At 51.9% G+C, this 17,568-nt stretch overlaps 4 protein-coding genes across 14 annotated transcripts in view; 2 read left to right on the forward strand and 2 right to left on the reverse strand.

Moving 5' to 3' along the window:
* MAFK (MAF bZIP transcription factor K) overlaps window positions 1-4,066 on the forward strand; it is an 18,248-nt gene extending 14,182 nt beyond the window's left edge. Inside the window, exons 3-4 of the transcript XR_009278775.1 lie at window positions 47-164; window positions 3,928-4,066. The gene's annotated coding sequence lies outside the window, so the exon portion shown is untranslated. The remainder of the gene's footprint in view (window positions 1-46; window positions 165-3,927) is intronic.
* LOC131584640 (uncharacterized) overlaps window positions 1-13,558 on the forward strand; it is a 16,197-nt gene extending 2,639 nt beyond the window's left edge. Inside the window, exons 3-6 of the mRNA XM_058849976.1 lie at window positions 1,878-1,988; window positions 3,842-4,070; window positions 12,113-12,428; window positions 13,050-13,558. Coding sequence (XP_058705959.1) covers window positions 1,878-1,988; window positions 3,842-4,070; window positions 12,113-12,428; window positions 13,050-13,207 — 814 coding nt within the window. The 3' untranslated portion in view covers window positions 13,208-13,558. The remainder of the gene's footprint in view (window positions 1-1,877; window positions 1,989-3,841; window positions 4,071-12,112; window positions 12,429-13,049) is intronic.
* TMEM184A (transmembrane protein 184A) lies at window positions 2,101-12,361 on the reverse strand. 8 transcript variants are annotated; one of them, XM_058849914.1, is made up of 9 exons: window positions 12,278-12,361; window positions 8,531-8,755; window positions 7,699-7,864; window positions 6,770-6,860; window positions 6,607-6,682; window positions 5,954-6,045; window positions 5,393-5,562; window positions 5,096-5,293; window positions 2,101-4,667 (listed from the first exon to the last, which is right to left on the reverse strand). In XM_058849914.1, exons 2-9 carry the CDS (start codon window positions 8,753-8,755, stop codon window positions 4,417-4,419), a joined length of 1,269 nt encoding a protein of 422 aa, XP_058705897.1. In that variant the 5' UTR covers window positions 12,278-12,361; the 3' UTR covers window positions 2,101-4,416. The 8 variants fall into 8 exon arrangements, with proteins under 8 accessions (XP_058705897.1, XP_058705896.1, XP_058705898.1 ...); XM_058849913.1 differs by lacking the exon at window positions 12,278-12,361 and adding an exon at window positions 12,105-12,225; XM_058849915.1 differs by lacking the exon at window positions 12,278-12,361 and adding an exon at window positions 11,982-12,092.
* Window positions 13,559-13,697: 139 nt separating the features above from the next.
* On the reverse strand, window positions 13,698-17,114 carry PSMG3 (proteasome assembly chaperone 3). 4 transcript variants are annotated; one of them, XM_058849928.1, is made up of 3 exons: window positions 17,078-17,114; window positions 16,324-16,541; window positions 13,698-14,336 (listed from the first exon to the last, which is right to left on the reverse strand). In XM_058849928.1, the coding sequence occupies exons 2-3, from the start codon at window positions 16,537-16,539 to the stop codon at window positions 14,184-14,186; spliced, it is 369 nt and encodes a 122-aa protein (XP_058705911.1). In that variant the 5' UTR covers window positions 16,540-16,541; window positions 17,078-17,114; the 3' UTR covers window positions 13,698-14,183. The 4 variants fall into 4 exon arrangements, with proteins under 4 accessions (XP_058705911.1, XP_058705909.1, XP_058705908.1 ...); XM_058849926.1 differs by lacking the exon at window positions 17,078-17,114 and adding an exon at window positions 16,893-17,008; XM_058849925.1 differs by lacking the exon at window positions 17,078-17,114 and adding an exon at window positions 16,675-16,767.
* Window positions 17,115-17,568: the final 454 nt, after the last annotated feature.

A 17,568-nucleotide genomic window follows, 5' to 3' on the forward strand; every position in this document is an offset into this window, starting at 1 on the left:
GACTGGTTTTTTTGTACCTTTCCAATAAAGCATTTTCTGGTTTCAGACTTGCCCTGGTCTATGGTCAGCGTTTTGGAGCCTGAACTGATCTTCAGTGGAGTGTTTTCCTCGGGTTTTTTTGCTGCCTGTCCCCAGTGCAGCACCCGGCTGGCTGTGGCGCTGCGGTGAGCGATGTGTTTTTTGGAGGCAGGCTGGGCTAAGGCGAGCAGGATGGCAGCTTGGGCTTTTGCAGTCATCTGACCCAGCCTCCTGGAGCCCATCTCAGCCTTGCTGTGGTGCTTTCTTGGGACGCTTGGAATGTGCTCCAGGGATAGCTCTTGTCCGAGCTGCTTGTCAGGTCGATCCCGTGCTCAGACCGCGTGTGTTCCTAACCCGGGGGCTCTGTCTTTGTGCACAACCAGTGGGTGTCTGTGTTAGCACAAGCAGGACTGACAGCTCAGCAGGCACCTGCCTGCAGTTGTGATGCTGAGCAAAGCCAGTTGTGGCTCAGAGACACTGTGACCTGTCTTGAAGTGCTGGAGAGAAACACTCCTCTCTCTTCCTTTGGGTTGTGAAATATCCCTTCACGGTTCCCCTGTGTGACTGCTTGTGAATAAACTGCTTTAACCCCTTACATCAATACTTCATCTTTTTGCTTTTCCCTGGTGGGGCTTTTTAAAAGGTGGTACCTTGTGCCAGTGAGCTTTCAGGGATTGTGTTGGCTTTAGTTTCCTATTTCAGGCGGTCAAGTTTCTTGAGAGAACAGCTGAAGGGGTAAAACACTTGGCCTGTGTTGAGGCAGTAGGCTGGAGACAGATGGGTGTGTTGGCCAAAGCTGGAATTAAGAGGTAGGGCAAAGTGGAGAGGAGCAGGGCTGAAAGGCTTTGTGTGTCAGCAGGTAATGGATGGTCATTAGCTGGGGCCAGGCAGGCTTGGCTGAGCAGGTAGCTGGGTGAAGCCTGGGGGTGATGGCGGTCTCTTTGCTGAGCAAAAAAAGCATTATCAGCTGCTTTGGCTCCTGCCTGGAGTCACTGCAGTGAGGAGCTGGTGACAATGGAGGGGACAGGGAGGTGGGCCAGTGTGACTCTTGGAGGGATGGAGGAGCATTGGTTCAGGAAGAAAAGGGCATCAGGAGTGGGTTAGGTGAAGGTTCAGAAGTGAAAGGAGTTCACCACGCATAGGGGAGGAGCATAAAAGGTCTGTGTGAACAGGTGGGGTAAAAGCACAAATCCTGCTCTTTGGTGCAGGTCTGGCACTCTGGTGCCTGTCAGCAGCTGGGCCCAGGGACTTGTTGGTGAGTGCTAGCACCCAAAAAAAGAAGTGTCTGCCTCTGACAGGGCGCTGTGCAGCGAGCAGCCATGTGTGAGAGATGCCTTTGCTGTGGTGCCAGCGGCTGCCTTCCTTCCCCTCTGCTTTTAGGGAGGTCAGCCTGAGCTCCTACAAATGTAGTGGCAGGGTCTGCCCTGTGCCGATCATCCCTCACATGAGTGGGGTGTAAACCTGCCTGATCTAAGCCCAAAAAGCAGCAGGAGATCCAGCAGCTGCAACTCAGCCTTGTCCTTGGGGAAATCCCGAGGACAAGCGACAACGGGAAAACAAATCTGCCGACCACCGGAGCCTGCTGCTGGCAGTGAGAGAAGCCTGTTCCTCCCAGGCTGCCTGCTGGCGTGGCTCCAGGCACAGCAGGCTCCTGTGTAGGTCACCCGTGCGCTCGCCGCCAGCTTTCCCCGTGTCCTTGTTGAGGAGGTGGAGGAGACGCGTTAGCAGAGACCGCGTCCAGCCTACACCACCGTTGGTATTTCTATTCCCCATGGATGCCTTTTGACAGCCTGAGGGTTTGAGGGCTGTGACAGTGCCCAGCCTGAGCCGTCAGCTCTTGCCTCTCTCCCCTCTCCAAGAAAAAGGACGAGCAGGAGGCCCAGCTCGCGCCGGCTGGAGCAGCGAGGGTGTCTGCTGTTGCCGTCGCGGCAGCCAGCTGGTGTCCAGCCCAGCACGGCTCCTTCAGGCTGGTATCACACTGCTGACTTGCATGAGTCACAGCTGACTTTTTTTTTTTTTCTTTCCCCCCCTTGTTTGGCTTGCAAGAAAGATCTGTTTTACATATAATACAGTAATCAGGGCTTGACATAAATAGGCAAATGTTATTGTCTGCAGTGGGAATTGCACCTGCTGGCAGAGCAATGGAGGCAGCCCATTATGCACCGGAGTCGATCATTTGTGCAATGAAGTACAACCACGGTTCTTGCTGTGTTCTTGTGCAAGTCTTTATCTCAGCGGCTGTGAGTGCACCAGCAGATGTGCCATCATCACCTTTGCAGTCTGTCCTCGCCCCAGGAGCCAGAGCAGCCTCTGTTCCTGCAGCTGTGGCCGTCCTCTCCCACAGGGGTGAAGACCAAGATGTTCAGCTGAGATATCCCTGCTTTGGTGCTGGATGTGTGACAAAGCCAAGCAGCCTTGTCCCTGAGTACTGAGGCTGCACTTTCTATGCAGGACAGTCTTCTCCCAGGATGTGCAGGATCCTGGATGAATGTCTGGATGTGCAGAGCATCTGGCTCTTGTTTATGGAGCTTATTGCAGGAAAAGTGTCAGCAGTCTCACTGGCTGAGCAGGTATGAGCAGTGCTCCTCCAGACCAGAAGGACTTGCAGGACTGGCTGAACTATAGGTTGCTCATGTGGAATCTGAGCTATAGCATGGTAAGATTTCTCCAATAATAATAATAATAAACAGAGCTTGTCTTGGTGCTGGAGTCTGGGCTTAGTTTACCTAAACCAGATCCAGCATCTCTGAACCACTGCGTCCACAGCTTAGGAAGAGGTGCTGTGCAGGGAGAGGAAGCGGGAGACACGCACGTTCTTTGTGGAGTCAAAAAGATGAGCACAAATCCTGTAGGAATGCCAAAATGTGCAGGATGCTGCGTGTGCAGGTATTTCTGCTGGGCCAGCATTGAGGGGCAGGGAGGACGTTAAGCTTAAGAGCATCAGCATTATAGCAGGAACAGGCAGATCGTGGGCTTTGCTTGCTGAGCTCAGTGAAAATGTTTGCTTGCTCTGTGCTAGAAATTGCTGTTTATTAGAAAAAAAAATAAATAATTTTGTGTTGTGATTTACATTTTGCAGCTTAAGAGCAGGGGGAAAAAAAAGATCCAAATTCTACAAGTTATGTTTAAAAGGGCACCAAGCCTTATCCATCGGCTTGTTTGCCACATGATTGCAAATCTGAGGCTGTAGATTTGCCTTCATCCTTCCACTAGCTAGCTACCATCCCAGACAACAGCCCAACCAGTGCCTGAGTTCATTCCCAGGGATCATTTCATTAACAGGAGAATAGAAATTAGACTATTAATTGGGGGAGAAAGGAGAAGTCTTAACAGAAGGATGTGAGCTCGCCATCACTGATATGAAGAGCATCCCTCCATACATAGTCTTCCCTTGCCTGTGGTCTTGCCCCACATGGCAACATTCCTTCGCACCTCTCTGTCCTCACCATGGTCACCCAGCTGGGCTCAGCTCCTGCTTGCCTTCCCACAGGTCAGGCAAAGCCCAGGGATGGGGAATAGTGAAGGGTTAGGAGGAACAGACAGTTCCCAGTAAGTGAATTCCTACCCCCACCAGTCACAGTCTGGTTCTCTAATAAAGATTCTGATAAGGAAGCTGGAATCCCTTTTAACTTTTGATCCGTTCAGAGATAAGCTGGTTTGGACATAAACAAGCACTTCTGTCACCAGCAGCTCTCAGAAATGCAGCTGCAGACCTCTGGTTAGTCCCAGTGAGGTCCTGCCACACTCCTGGGGGAGTTACTTGGACAGCTGCATCCACATCTGGAGGGAGAAGAGGATGACTTACTCTTTCTCCATGGTAAAGGTCTTTTGCACATCTCTATAAGCTTTGCTGTGAGGAGAGGAGGAAAGATGTAAAAATAAGGAATGACGTCTTTCAACCTTTACCAGGTTTTCAGGTGAAGCGAAGTCACCTTCCTGGGCTGGTTTTCTCCACGGAGCCCTTGGAGATCATTTTTTACTCAAATTGGGAGAAACTAGAGCAGAACTGTGCTGAGAAAAGCGTTTCTCTCAGGCCTCAGCACTGCTTGGAGGTAAGAGGAGGGTGAGGGCAGCTGGTCTCTCCTGCACCCCAGCTCCCCTCCCTGCCTGGCATCCCCCAGCATTGGCACAGGGCTGGCAGAGAGACAGCAGCAGTGGGGCAGCAAAGGCCAGGCTGCAACACAGAGTCCAACACAGCTCCATCCATGACAACAGAAGCTGGCACTATTTGACTTAACCTTTTCTGGGTTATTGCATCTTCCCTTTGAGAGACTGGCTTTTTGGATAGAGTTCCTGGCTTCTCAGTACACTGATTAGCCCAGGCTGTCTCAGCCTCAAGACACCTCCCCTTTGCATGGGTTAAAACCTCTTCAGTGTCAGTGTCTCTTTTGATACCTCCTACAGCTCCTCATCTGACAGGATTAGCATTCTCTTTTCAATGTTTTTGCTCTTCCTGCTGCTCTGTCCATCTATCTTGGAGGCCACGTGCCCATTCTCCCCTGGCGCTTTGCGCTCTGCCTCCTGCATCGACTGCTGGGTGTAGTGCTGGTACGTGGGGGAGAAGTTGTGGATGGCATCCTGCACGATGTCCTGGGGGCTGATGGTCTCCTTCAGCCCACTCGAGATGCTCTGCATTGGGGCAAGGTTTGCTGCAAAACAGGAGAGCAGGAGTGTGATGGGATAGCATCAATGAGCCTAAGTGATCCAAGAGAGTTTCCCTTAGAAATTCAAGATCAGTGGCTCATTGTGGGCCACGTCAGTTTGCAGTTCCAAGTTCCAAAGAGAAGGAAGGAAATCCCAGCTCCATTTTCCAAAGAGGATAGATCCTCTCCAACAGCACGTGGGTAATACTACCATCCCCTAATCCTGCCCAGCCACATCAAGGTCTCCTTACCTGCCCCCTTGTTTTAGCTTTTGGGTGTCATGAGGGAAGAGGGAGAAGAAATGCATGGAGCACAAGATAAAGAAATTCCTCTTGTAGCTTTCAGCATCCCATTGTTAATGGGATATAAATAAAATAAGGGAGGTTTCCTCTTTCCTTAGTCATTGAAGAAAGGAAGAAGCGAGGAAGAGTTACCTGTTGAGTTTTCCTTCTTCTCCCTGTACACCTGGCAGGTGAATGCGTAGCGCAGGGCAATGGAAGCGAAGAACATTTCAATGCAGATGATGAAGTTCTGGTAGCCAGCAGCCACTGTCCCAGCTCCCACCTCCTTCCCATCGATGATCTGAACTTCAGGGATCACCCCACATTTCTCCAGGATTGCCAGCAGTGTTCCTGTATGGGGGAAGGGAGGGGGATCAGTTCTGCTCCTGGACCCCTGATCCAGGTGGGGCTATGGGAGGAGAAGTACTTGGCATCCATGGTGGGACCCACCTTGCCAGAAGGAGAGGAAGATGACGGCCTTGATGGTGATGAACTTGAGCACCGGCTCAAATGGGCGAAGCAGGTCCATGGTGGCAAAGTAGAAGAGGAAAAGGGCGTAAAGGGCCAGGCTGACAGAGAAGTTGTAGATGATAGTGATGTAGAGATATCCACTGTGGACACTGCAGGCAGAGAGAGAGAGAGAGCTGCTGCTCTGGGCTGTGGGGAGCAAAGCAAGGGCAACTGCGGGCAAAGAGAGATCAAATGGGGAAGGGGAGGGTGCATTGTTTTGCTTTGGGGGAGAACACAGCCCAGGAGGGGGAGGGGGACAGAGGTAGCAGCTTCTCCTCTGTTGGTGGGACCTCTTTTTATTTATTATTTTATTTTTATTATGGCTCAAAGGAGTTTTGTCCCTGTATTGTTTGGGGGCAGCGAGTCTCCAACACTTTGGGCTCACAGCACTCTCACTGTCTATGAAGCAGCTTCCTGGGAGACTGGCAGGACACACTGGTGATGGAGCAGGGATCCATCCTCTCCCATTCACCTCCCCCCAGCCCCACCCAGCATCCTCACTTGAAGTCTCCATCGTGGTACTTCCCGAATGCCTGCAGGATGATGGTGACGATTGCCATGAGGGGTTTCACAATGCAGAACTGCAGTGTGGCCTGCACAGGGGGGACACACGGTGTACCACGGGCAGCAGCACATCCCACTCCCCACATCCCACCCCTCTGCTCCAGAGACACACACACACAGGAGAGAGCAGTGCTGTGGGGTGAAATATGAACCAGCACAAGATCTGCAGATGAGGGAGTAGGGCTTTCAGAAGGCAGCTCTCGAAAGGCAGCGCAGCCAGTCCAAGGTGGGGGAGCAGAGGGCTTGGGGACAGACGGGTGACAGGATTCAGCCCACAGTGCAGTCCTGGAGAGTGAGCCAGCATCCAGGCTAACCTGGGACTGGACAGAGATGGCAATCTGAGCTCTGCAGTGGGAGGAGACCCTGACTCAGCAGTGAGTCAGAGGCAAGGACATTGAGCAGCCTTGCTGCTGGCCAGGTGCCAGTGAGCTGGTGACCTGCCTCACTCAGACGAAAAAAGCTTCCAAATCCAGCATCTAAAGAGAATAATGAAGCTAAGCCCCCTTGGCAGGGCACTGGGATAGGAACCTGCCACCCTGAGAGCCCTCATCTGAGGGAAGTGGAGTCAATGCTCCCCATCGGGTACCCACCTGCTTGCAGAAGCGCAGGAACCCGATGGAGTAGGACATACCCTGAAGGCAGCAGGTCCCGTAAAAGCAGCTGGACCTGGAAGATGAAGGCAAGGGGATGCCATTGGGGGTGCTGGGTGGGAAAAGTGGGTGGAGAAGGAACTCACAGGATGCTGGGACTTACGCAATGGGCTTCCCTCGGATCTCGGTCATGATGGTGCTCTCCCCTCCAAGGTACTCGAAGCACAGGCTCAGGAAGCTGTAAATCACAAAAGCTGCCAAGGCAAGGGCAGACATGATCAGCAGGACTGATGGAAGTCCTGGAGGAGGTTGTCTTGCATTCCTTCCTGCTCAGGTGTTTCCTCATCCAACCTGGCACTGCATCAAGATTTGGGATGCTGGTGGGTGGGAGCCCAGTGAGAGGAGCAGCAGGCCAAATCCATCCGACCTCCAAGTGGAGTCGGATACATCACACTATGTGCACAGAGTTCATTACAGACGAAGAAACTCCTCTGGGTGCACACAGTCTATCCAGGGACCATCTGCATGGAAGTACCTCAAAATTGCTAAGGGGCAGCACAAATGGCTGCTGGCCAGCAAGGAGCAGGTCCTGAACAGTTGTTTTGGACATCCCCACCACTTATTTTTTATATACTCCAAACCTGAAGTAATGCTAATACCCACACAACTTAGTTCCTGAGGAAGAGAGTTCCAAGGTACAAAAGCAGCCATAATCCTGACAAATTTCCCTTGCACTTCAGCACACCCCAACTCCCCAGTTTCTTGGGCATATGTGCCTCGTGTTTTAGTGCCTCGTGTGGGCTGCACATCTTCCCCATAGGCAGCCAGAAAACCTCTTCCCCAAGACTGTGGTGGTGGTGTCCCTCCAAGCCTGTGTCTGAAAGACACCAGCTCATGTTTGCCTGTGGGGCATCCCCTCCCTGCTGCCAACAGAGAAGGAAGGGGAAAACTTCTGCATGGAGGAAGGGAGAGTGGGAAGTGAAAGCGATGAAGATTTGCCACTTCACAGTCCAAGATGCCCCAGAGACAGGTAAACATGAGGAGACCCCCACTTTGCCTTCAGCCTCCCTGCTGAGCAGATGCAGTGCTCACCTTCATAGCAGTCACGCACTGAGTCGAAGTAGACGTAGTACTGGTGGCTGCCGAGGAGGAGGAGGCTGAGCCAGGAGTCGAAGGCATAGACAGGCACGATGAAGAGGATGCGGATGATGTAGCGCTGCTCCTTGGCGACGGTGTAATTCTTGAGGTGTGTGTAGATCTGCAAAGTGCCCAGCATGCAGAGTTGTGGCTGCCACAGGTCAGGATGGGAACTAGAGGTGCCCCCAAACCCACAGGGGTGCTGTGTTAAGCCTCCTCTCTGGGGTAAGAGCTCTGCCAGCTTTTCACCACAGACCCATCACAGTGAGCACACACAACAGGCTCCGTCCCACTCCCTGGGCCAATCCCTTGCATGAAGGCATGTGGAAATCAGGTTCCTTCCCTAGGCTGTGTGAGGAATGTGCCCTCCCCTGTGCAGCCCCATCCCAGTGCTTGGAGACAGCAGCTTTCCCCAGGGCTGCCTTCAGCAGCATAGACCCACACAGCCCCCTAAACCATGCCCACTCAGGGTATGCCTCAGGGCAGCTGGTGCTGTGCACCCCAAACTCCCCAAATGCCCCACTGGGTGTTGCCTCTGGGCAGTGCCAATGCCCTGCAGCCTCTCCTGGCTCTGGCAACCACCTGGGGAGAGCGTGGGCAAAGTCCACCCTCATGAGCTGCCAGCACCAGGCTCCTGACAGCAGGGATATCGCCTCTGGGCAGCAACAGGAAGAAATACTTATCCAGACCTGAGTGATTTGCAATGGGCTTGGTGGCAATCCATAGTTTTGCTCTAACCCTGTTTGTCAACCCCTGTGCTGAGCCCCATCTCTGCTGCAGCCCATACCTGGTGAAAGGTGACAATGAGTGCTGACCACACGAAGATGCCAGAGATGACCTGTGCCGCTGTCGTGGTCAGGAAAAGCTGCTGGCCATCCTCGGAGTTGTTGTGGGCAGCCGTGAGCAGGGCAACAGCTGAGAATGGGGGGGCTGAGGCCAGCCTGGCTGCTGTGCCAGGCCCCGGCGTGCCAGGTGCCACGGGAGAGGGCACAGCACGTGTGGCATTACTCATCTGCAGGGAGGGAGAAGGAAGGGGAGTGGTGCAGGAAGGCAGGAGCGAGGTAAGCTGGTGACAGGGAAGGTCCCAGCAGATTTCCCAGCCCACACAGCATGTACAAACCTCATGTAAGGTTTATCTCCTCCCCAGGGTTTTTCCAGGGTGTCCCTCGCCCAAACCAGCCCCTTTGCTGTGATTTGGTCTGCTTCTCCCAGCAGGAAAATGCAAATATCCTTCAAAAGCAGACCCTCTTTTCCCTGAGGAGGTCTGTGCAGTTCCCATGTCTCCCAAAAGACACACTTCTCCTTCCCAGCTTTGCTCCTTGTTTTCTCAGGAATCACTCCCACTTAAAAGGGAATGATCTGTGCATACTTCAACCCCTGTAAGGTCACATTTGTGGCTCAGGATGCTTTCCCGTCAGAAACCAGAGATTTAAGGGTTAAACCAGTCCCTCACCCAGGATAATAAATGGTCCCTTACCAACAAGCCATTAGGACACTTGTGTTGTCTTCCTTGGGAGCCCAGAAAACACCAGGTTCCCCCCCAAATTTGGTTCCTTTCATCATGTGTGGCCTGCTTGGGGCAAAGCCAGGGCCTGCCCAAGAAACCAGACATTTGGTGTCACCCACATTCTTCACCCAGCTATTTTGGGATTGTGGGGGTGTCAGTGTGCCAGTAGTGCCAACCCCGAGACCTGAAGGACAGCCAGCGGTCTCTCCTGCACCCAAATTAAGCACAAGGGAGCAAGCCTGCCGTGCCAGAGGCAGGGCTGCTGCCCTTTGGGGATGCTGGAGTGCTATGGCATGTCCCTGCTCCGTGTGTGTGCTCCTCAAAGCCGGCTGCCCCAAGGCACTGAGCATTCCTGGTGCAGAGGGTGGCTGGGCATATGGACACCGTGTACCCTGTGGCTCCCGACAGCAAGGGCCAACCTAATAATAAGCAATTATTTATAGGGCAGCTTCATATCTCAAGGCCAACAGATGCATAAACTGCCATGTTTGGGTTCACTTTCTGCTAATCTATGGAAAGCTGCTTTTTCCTCAAGTATAACAATAGCGGTTTAAAAAACCGACAACCTGCTAGCTGAACTCTACCAATACAGATGCTTCTCAGTTCATTGTTAATAAACTAATATTTTAGCTGCTGGGTAACTATCGCCTGGGGTAAAACTGTAAGCATGAACTGGAGAGAAGCATGAAAATATCTGCCATAGATAAGAGTGGTAAGGAACGACCAATTAAACACTGAAAACAAACCAAAGCAAGAGCTGACCCTGCGGCTCCCTGTTCTGCCCTCTCACCGAACCCCAACCTCACAGGAGAGCAAACTCAGCTGGTGTCAGATCAACAGCCCTAAAAATACCTTTCCCCGGCTCCGCCTGGCAGCAGTGGCGTGTAAGCGGAGATGCCCGGGCGGCAGCTGGCGAGGCCCCAGGAGCTCACCCCGGAGTACCCGCACCGCCAGCGGGGCCGACAGTGTTACACAGCAGCAGGGAACCGTGTTCTTCCTCCCTGCCACCGTCCTGCGGACCCCGGCCAGCAGGAAAAAGGATCCCGGGAAAGCCGGGGCGGGATCTGGTCTTTGGACAGACTTGGATGCTGCCAGACCTGACTTGTAAACATTAACAGGAGGACGGAGATAGCTGGTGGCACGGGGAGGGAGATGAGAGTCCGGCTCTGCCCCGTTCCCCAATCACTCCTTACTCTTTCTGGAGCCTGCCCTGCTGCTGGCTGGGGCTAAATGACTGGATTTGGCCACGCTTTGCCAGAGCATCATGACAGAGCAGGATGAAAGCTCACTCTTTCTAGCTGTGTTTTTTCTAGTCACTTTTCTAGTAATCCAGCTTAGTCCCCAAGACATGGCAGAGAGCTGTGCTCTTCACTAGATCCATTTAATCTGTTTTCAACCTAGTGCTGTGCCATAAATGCTTGGCCCAAGACATCCCATCTCCTATCAACTTTCCCAGCCATCGCGGTGTGAGCACGGTGGCATCAACAGCCAGTCCTGGCAGCCTCCCTGACATTGTCACACTCTGAACATGGCAGAGCAAGTCATTAAAAACAAAAGCCTCAGTGCCGCTCGGAGACAGGGCTCCCAGCTCCACAGGTAATTAGATCCCGGCCATGCAAGGTAGTCAGGCTTTTCAATGCAGTTAGAGAGCCATTTGCTTCCAAAACAAAGGCAGCAAGGAGACACCGGGAATAATATCTGCTGCAAATTTCAGCTCCTCCATGGGACTGAGCCGTATCCAATCTGTCTGTTTTCAGACACCTTGCAGGTACCTGCCATACTGTGTGTACCTGTTACACACTCCCTGGGATATTAGAGATGCTAAGTGAGAACTGAGAAGATAAACTGAGCAGTGAAGCTTGTGTTCAGGCAGGCCACCTGCAAATGGGGTTTTTCACCTTGTCAGGGATTCCCCTCCATCTACAGGCTGCCAGAGCTCAGACTCCCAGCTCGCAATCCTCCCTGTGTCCTGCAGCACCTAGGAAAAATCCCCATCTCAGCGGCAGCCTCTTGTGGGGTGAAGCAAGTCAGCAGGAAGGGCGAGCCCTCGCATCTCCCCAGCAGTACCTCAGATCCCTGACCCACATCCCAGGGAGGGGAGCATCCAGGCTTAGCCTCACCAGAGCAGGAGACATGCCTTTCCCCGATTGCTTTCCGATAAGGTCAGGACACTCGGGTTATTTATGGGACCAGCCTCTCCACACCACCATCAGGCCACTCAGGAGGAAGGACCTTCAGCACACAGCTACAAATCGCGGCAGGGCAGCATCGAGCCCTCCTTGATGCCCATCTGGAGGAGTGGATGACGCAGGCACAGAGCTCTTAGAGGAGGCTCTGCCCTCCCAGCGACTCCCACAGGTGCTCAGAACCAATGGCTGGGTCAACGCTTATTTTTGGGGTTTCCCCCAGCTGCTGTGCACCCCCCAGGGCCCCACTCACCCTTTGGGGCTCCTCCGGAAGGGAATCTGGCTGCCGTGCACCTGCCTCTGCATCCCCCGTGCCCTCCTCCACCTGCACCGCTGGAGACTCCTCCTCCGGCCACCCTCCCAGCCCTGCCCGCCTGCTGGCCGCGGGCCCTGCCACTGCCCCACTTACGCTGGCTGCTCCCCGGCTCTCACCAGTGCCCCACTCTCCCTGCCAGCACCCCACTTTTCCCACCAGCGTCCCACTCTCCCTGCCAGCCCCCCACTGGCCCTTGCAGTGCCCCGGGCCCCGCCGGAGCCCCGCTTACCTTACCAGCGCGCCCTGGCTGTGCCCGGCTCACCCTGCCAGCGCCCTCCCTGCGCCCCGGGCCCCGCGGGAGCTGGAGCAGCAGGTCGGGCTTTGTCTCCCGCAGAAAAGTTACCCAACTTACCTTTCCAGTCCGCCGCGCTCGGCACCCACGCCCGGAAAGCAAACACGGATGGAAAACCGCGGTGCTGCCCGACGCTGCTGCCCCCCCACCCAGCACACGTCCTGCGGCCGACGGCAAGAGCTCCGCCGGGGTGGCAGAGGCAGATTTCCCAGCAATTGGGAATTAATCCCTACCTGAGAGCGATGACTAAAAGGCAGGCAGCTGGTGGCACCTCGTGCCTGTTGTTTGGGCAGGCCTTCCCTTTGGTTTACTGCGCAGCAGAGGAGCAAAGTCGAAGGACCAATTGCTCGTGCTCTAATTTATCGCACATGAAAAAGCAGCAAGGTAAGTCTGTCCTGGCTCCGAGCATTAAATCAGAGAGGTTTCCACGTCCTTTCCTCACCCACCACCCCGTGCAGACCTGGTGGCACATACACAGCCAGGAAATGAAGGTGCTTAACTTGTGCCTGGCTTTTAGGCAGTAACACTCAGCTCTTTGGGGTACAGCAGTGGGATGCCACTGTATCAGCACAGTGGAAGATGCAATTTCCATTTTTTGATGACATACAATTTGCTAATTCATGTATGTCTTCTACAAGCTGCTGGAGCTCTGGACCAGTAAGAGCACCAGTTTTGTGTCAGGAGAGAATCCCTACTAGCAAACCAAGATTGACAATAACAAATTCCACATGCTTCTCTCAGCCTTCCTAGACAAAAAAAAAGGGAAGTGTAGAAGAGGAAAAATTTATAGTTCTGACAGATGCGAATCTTTGATTCTTGGAAGCACAGTTTGGAAAATTATTTTTAGATGAAGTTTCTTGTCAAGGGCAGCTGGAAGCCTGCAGTGTTTGAATGTATTTTTAAAAAAGAGTTTCATTTCTCATAATCCCTTTAAATGCTGTAAATAACCCTTACTTCAGAGAAAAGAGTCCTTTCGAAATCCATTTTCTGCTTTTCTACTTCTAGGGGATTTTTTAGCAACAGAAAAGACCTGGCAGCTGGATCACCATGGGGTAGGCACTGGCTCTGTGCTGATTCTGCTGTACCAACTGGTCTTAGCACAACTCCTCCCTGCCCAGACTCCAAGACCTGGCCTCCGTCTGTGCTGTCAAGTTCATAAGTGACAAAAGTGTCTACCAGCTCACTTAAAAATTTACTACTTGTTCTTGTTTATTACAAGAGGTAAAAACAAATATGCTTTCCAAGCAAAAGGCAAGTTTGGCTATTAATCTTTGAATCAGCTCATACAACTTATTCTGACACTTTTTGTGAATTACTTGGCAGAAACAACCCTGTGTAACCCCTCAAACCCTCTGTCCCCACATCTCCAAGACAGATGCTCACCACAGGTGATCAGCCTATGGATGTTCTGTTTCTCCCATGTGTTGGTAACACGTAATCCATTGGCAGAGATTATTTTCTTACAACTATTTTGGGTTCCTGTCTTCCACCCTGACATCAGCTTTCATGAAATTTGCCGAGCATCATTATCTGCCTCTCTTTAAAATCAGCGTGAAAGCACAAAATTAATTCAGCCTACATCCAGAAAGGAATGGACATAAGGACAAAAGCAGCCATCTAGGACTCATTTCCTTAAAAAAAGGCAAGAATATCTTTCCCATTATACAACTGTTGATTATTTTACCAAGGCTTGTATTTCAACTAAGTGATTCTCACAGAGCAAAAAAGAAAACAGGTAAAATTTTATTTGACAAAGTTTCTTTTATTCCCTCTGCACTGGGTGTTCCCCCTTTGCGGTACAGCAGAGCTACAGAGCTTGGCATCTGCTGCTCCTCAGGACACATGTGCAAAGCCAAGCCCTTTCCCAAATAAATGACCCACCCAACACGATAAAAGTAGCACTTCTCTCCTATGCTGAGACAATTGCTCTCGTCTCACCACTGTCTATATGGACTTGCAAACCTGTCCCAGTAACAAAACCCACAAACGTTCTACACAGTAGAGAAAAATTCATGAAATTCCTCAGGACGTCCAAAACCACCACAAAGACATTCCATCATTTTCATTTCTAGTCCTTTTAAATAGGTGGTGATGAGTCATGGACTCAAGATCATTTCCTTGAATCCAGATGGCACAACTTCACCACACTTGGCAACTTCGGATCACTTCTCGTAGAGCCTGTATTCCTTCCATGGTCTTGTCCTTTAAAGCCATGGCGAGGAGAACAGGTTTGTTCCCAGCTTCCTGCGACACGAATGCCACCAGGTTTTTGGCACAAACATGAACGAGGGGCTGAAAAGCAAAGGGATACAGATGCACATTCCTACAGATGGGAGAGCCCTGCTGCAGGAGTTAGGAGAGGAAGAGTCCCGGAGTGACACAGAGAACCTGTTGATCCTGGACTCAGTCTGAATTCGGTATTTGCTGAGCAGTTCCAACGTGGTCAGCAAAGGCAAGCCATGGGATAGGGAACTTTAGAAAGCACTTTCTCAACCAGTTTAAAATGGAAGAGTTTGGTACCAAGAGTGTGCCAGCCACCCACACTACCCTGAAACAACTTTACTAGAGCTGTACTTGAATTGAGTTCAGTACTGTCTGGAGAACTTGGAAACTCAGTATGCATAATCTTCCCTTCCATAATCCTCCCACCTGAACTATGGCACCAGTGTTAAATTATATGAAACACTGTGGATCCAAATGCCTTTATTTCCTTCACAGCCAGGTTTCTAAAGCATTTTGCAAGTACAGTTTTTTTGTTTAAAAACTTGTTCTGAAGAGGGGATGCTCCACTGACAAGCTCTGGAAAAAAGCTGTTATTTTTGTAATTCCTAGAGACCCCCCAAATGGTGTTATACACACAGTTTTTTTATGTCTGGTGTTACAGACATGTTGCTTTTTATTTTAATAGAATAATGAAAACCAGAAATAAGTCATGAGGCTGAAGGAAGCAAAAAAAAGGATATAACCTTTTCCATGAGGTTTCTTTAACAAGAAAAGATCAGAACAGCAATGACTATTTTACCTGGAAGACACCTACAACAACATCTAGTCCAACTGCCTGATCAACTCAGAGCTGATCAGGTTAGAAAATTATTCAGAGGATTGTCCAAATGGCTCTTAAACACTGACATGCTCAGAGCATCAACCACCTCAAGCCTGTTCCAGTGTCTGACCACCCTCTTGGTGAAGAGGTGTTTTCTAATGTACAGTCTCAACCTCACCCAGCAGAGCTTCGAACCACCCAGCTTGTCTAGGTTTCATTTACACCCACAGATGTCTATCTGTCAGAAGAATGAGATTGCTTGATTTTAGCTGCTGTTTGGAAGTGTGTAACATCCCAAAGAAGGGTGTTAACAGTGACAAACAGGAAAGCAGCAAACTAGTGAGTCTTTTCTTGAAGTTTAAAGTCCAGTTAAGTTAGCTAAAATTATTTAAAAATAGAATGGAACAAAATAAACACAGCACTTCCCATTTCTAAATAAAACACAATATAAGCTTGGGTGTAGAGGTGATATCAAAGCAGAGAAAACATATTTCCCATTCAAAATGGGAATGCTATTGCTCAAGAGAAAGAACTCCACAAGGGGAAATCCTGATAGAATCAGGAACTTGTGTTGCTACATCTTTTCTAGTTAAAGCTTGCAAGTAATATGTGATAACTTCAACCCTAATGGAAAGCCTCATAATCTTGTAGCTCTGTAACTTTCTGTTTTAATGTTTGACCATGCTTTGTGAAACATATTTGCTTCTGCTTTCTCTCTAGCTTTGTGAAATGGTCGATTAAAACCTCATTTTGTTGAAGCAAAACAAATTAAACTTTATAAAGGGAAGGCAAACTTGGGAATGGGCAACTAAAGTCCATTATGGGGATGGCATAGACTGGGGAGGATAGGGGTGGGAAAACAGACCTGAAAAATAAAACAAATTCATTGGAACAGAAACCCAAAAAGGTTATCAATGGAAGCATATTTAATCTTGCAACCCTTAAATCAACAGAGCTTATCAAACTTTCCATAAACACGCAGAAGCAACCCATATCCTGTAGGACACAAAACAACAGATCGCCAAAACGCTCATGGTTAAACTTTTATGTCCAAGAGCAGACCAGTGCACATACTTTTCTGATGAGCCCCTCTTTCCTCATTTTAAAATTAATCTTATCACTGTTCAAACACTGCTTAACTGCTGTGATTCATCAACTCCCTGGCAACTTGCACGGCTCCACCTACTACATTTCCCCCTTATCCTTGCTGCCTCTGCGCTTCGCATCCGCTCTCACCTCATCCTTGCCCAGCAGCACCTTCGTGGTGAGCGAGGGCCTGCCCACGTTGTCAGCGATGGTGTTGGGGTCCACGTAGACGATGGTGCCCATCTTGCCGTACTGTGTGACCACCACGAGGACCGAGTTGGAGAAGGCCGTGCACACCACCTCGGTGGGCACGCCGTGCACCACCGCCTCTCGCTGCTTGGACGTCACGATGGGACTCGCTTCCATCGCTTCCGACAAAGAACAAAACAGCAGGATGACCAGCGTTAGATTAAAACCGTGCGCTGCGGGCTACAAAAAGACCGAATCCTTCCCATAATTTGAAATACCCACGGTTAAGTTAATTTCAGTGCAAACCCGCACCCCTGACTGGGGGGCACCTCGCAGCCCCGCAGCGATGGCATCACTACCCCCGCATGGCCCCGCTGCCTCTGACAGGGTTCCCACAGGGAACCTCCAGCCCTGCTGTCCACCCCGGCTCCACTAGGCTTTTCTTGAGAGAGAAATGGAGACAGCGAGACAGCGAGACAGCGAGACAGCCATCCCCCATCCCGCCAGGCCGCGGCCCTCACCGCCCCTACCCTTGCCAGCCCCGCCGCGCCGCCGTTCTCCGCCCAGGCCCGCCCCGCCGTGGCGGAAGCGGCGCCTTTCTTTTCCCTTCCCTTCCCTTCCCTCCTCCCTCCCTCCCGCAGCCGGCGGGAGGTGATGGCGCAGGGCTGCCCTCACGGCCTGTCCCCTCCCCTTCCCTCAGAGCCGCCGCCATTACCCGCGCGCGGCACGGCGCCATCTCCGCCCCCCCCGAGCTCTCCTCACGGTCCCTGACCGGGCCTGGGCGGAGCTGGCCCAGCCGGGCCCTTCCCCAGGAATGAACCCCATCCCCGGGGATGAACCTCTTTCTGGGGATGAACCCCTTCCCCGGGAATGAACCCCTTCCCCGGGAATGAACCCGTTCCCCGGGGCTGAACCCCTTCCCCGGGGATGAAACTCTTTCCGGGGATGAACCCCTTCCCCGGGAATGAACCCCTTCCCCGGGGATGAACCTCTTTCCGGGGATGAACCCCTTCCCCCGGTGCGCTGTCCACGCCCGGTTTCTCCCCGTTTCACGCCGAGTTTCAGGGCAGGACCCCCCTGCGCCATGAGGGGGTGGCATGTGAGGGGACAGGTGGCTCTGGGGCTCTAGAAGCGCTGTGAATATTGTTTATCCCTCCGTTTCCCCACGGGGTATGTTTGCTCCCACTGCTGAGGCGTGTTACGCCA

Source organism: Poecile atricapillus, chromosome 14 (genome assembly GCF_030490865.1).
Source record: "Poecile atricapillus isolate bPoeAtr1 chromosome 14, bPoeAtr1.hap1, whole genome shotgun sequence".
Taxonomy (NCBI): Eukaryota; Metazoa; Chordata; class Aves; order Passeriformes; family Paridae; genus Poecile; species Poecile atricapillus.

Bases quoted from the DNA above. Each gene is read 5' to 3' on its own strand.
- TMEM184A (XM_058849911.1), bottom strand. The intron at 5,563-5,953 runs GTGAGGATGCTG...CTCTGCCTGCAG, and splicing joins TACCACGATGGAGACTTCAA to TGTCCACAGTGGATATCTCT. The intron at 5,294-5,392 runs GTGGGTCCCACC...TCCCCCATACAG, and splicing joins CTTCCTCTCCTTCTGGCAAG to GAACACTGCTGGCAATCCTG.
- PSMG3 (XM_058849928.1), bottom strand. From the start codon at position 16,539: ATGGAAGCGAGTCCCATCGTGACGTCCAAGCAGCGAGAGGCGGTGGTG. The intron at 14,337-16,323 runs GTGAGAGCGGAT...TTTGCTTTTCAG, and splicing joins TGCTGCTGGGCAAGGATGAG to CCCCTCGTTCATGTTTGTGC.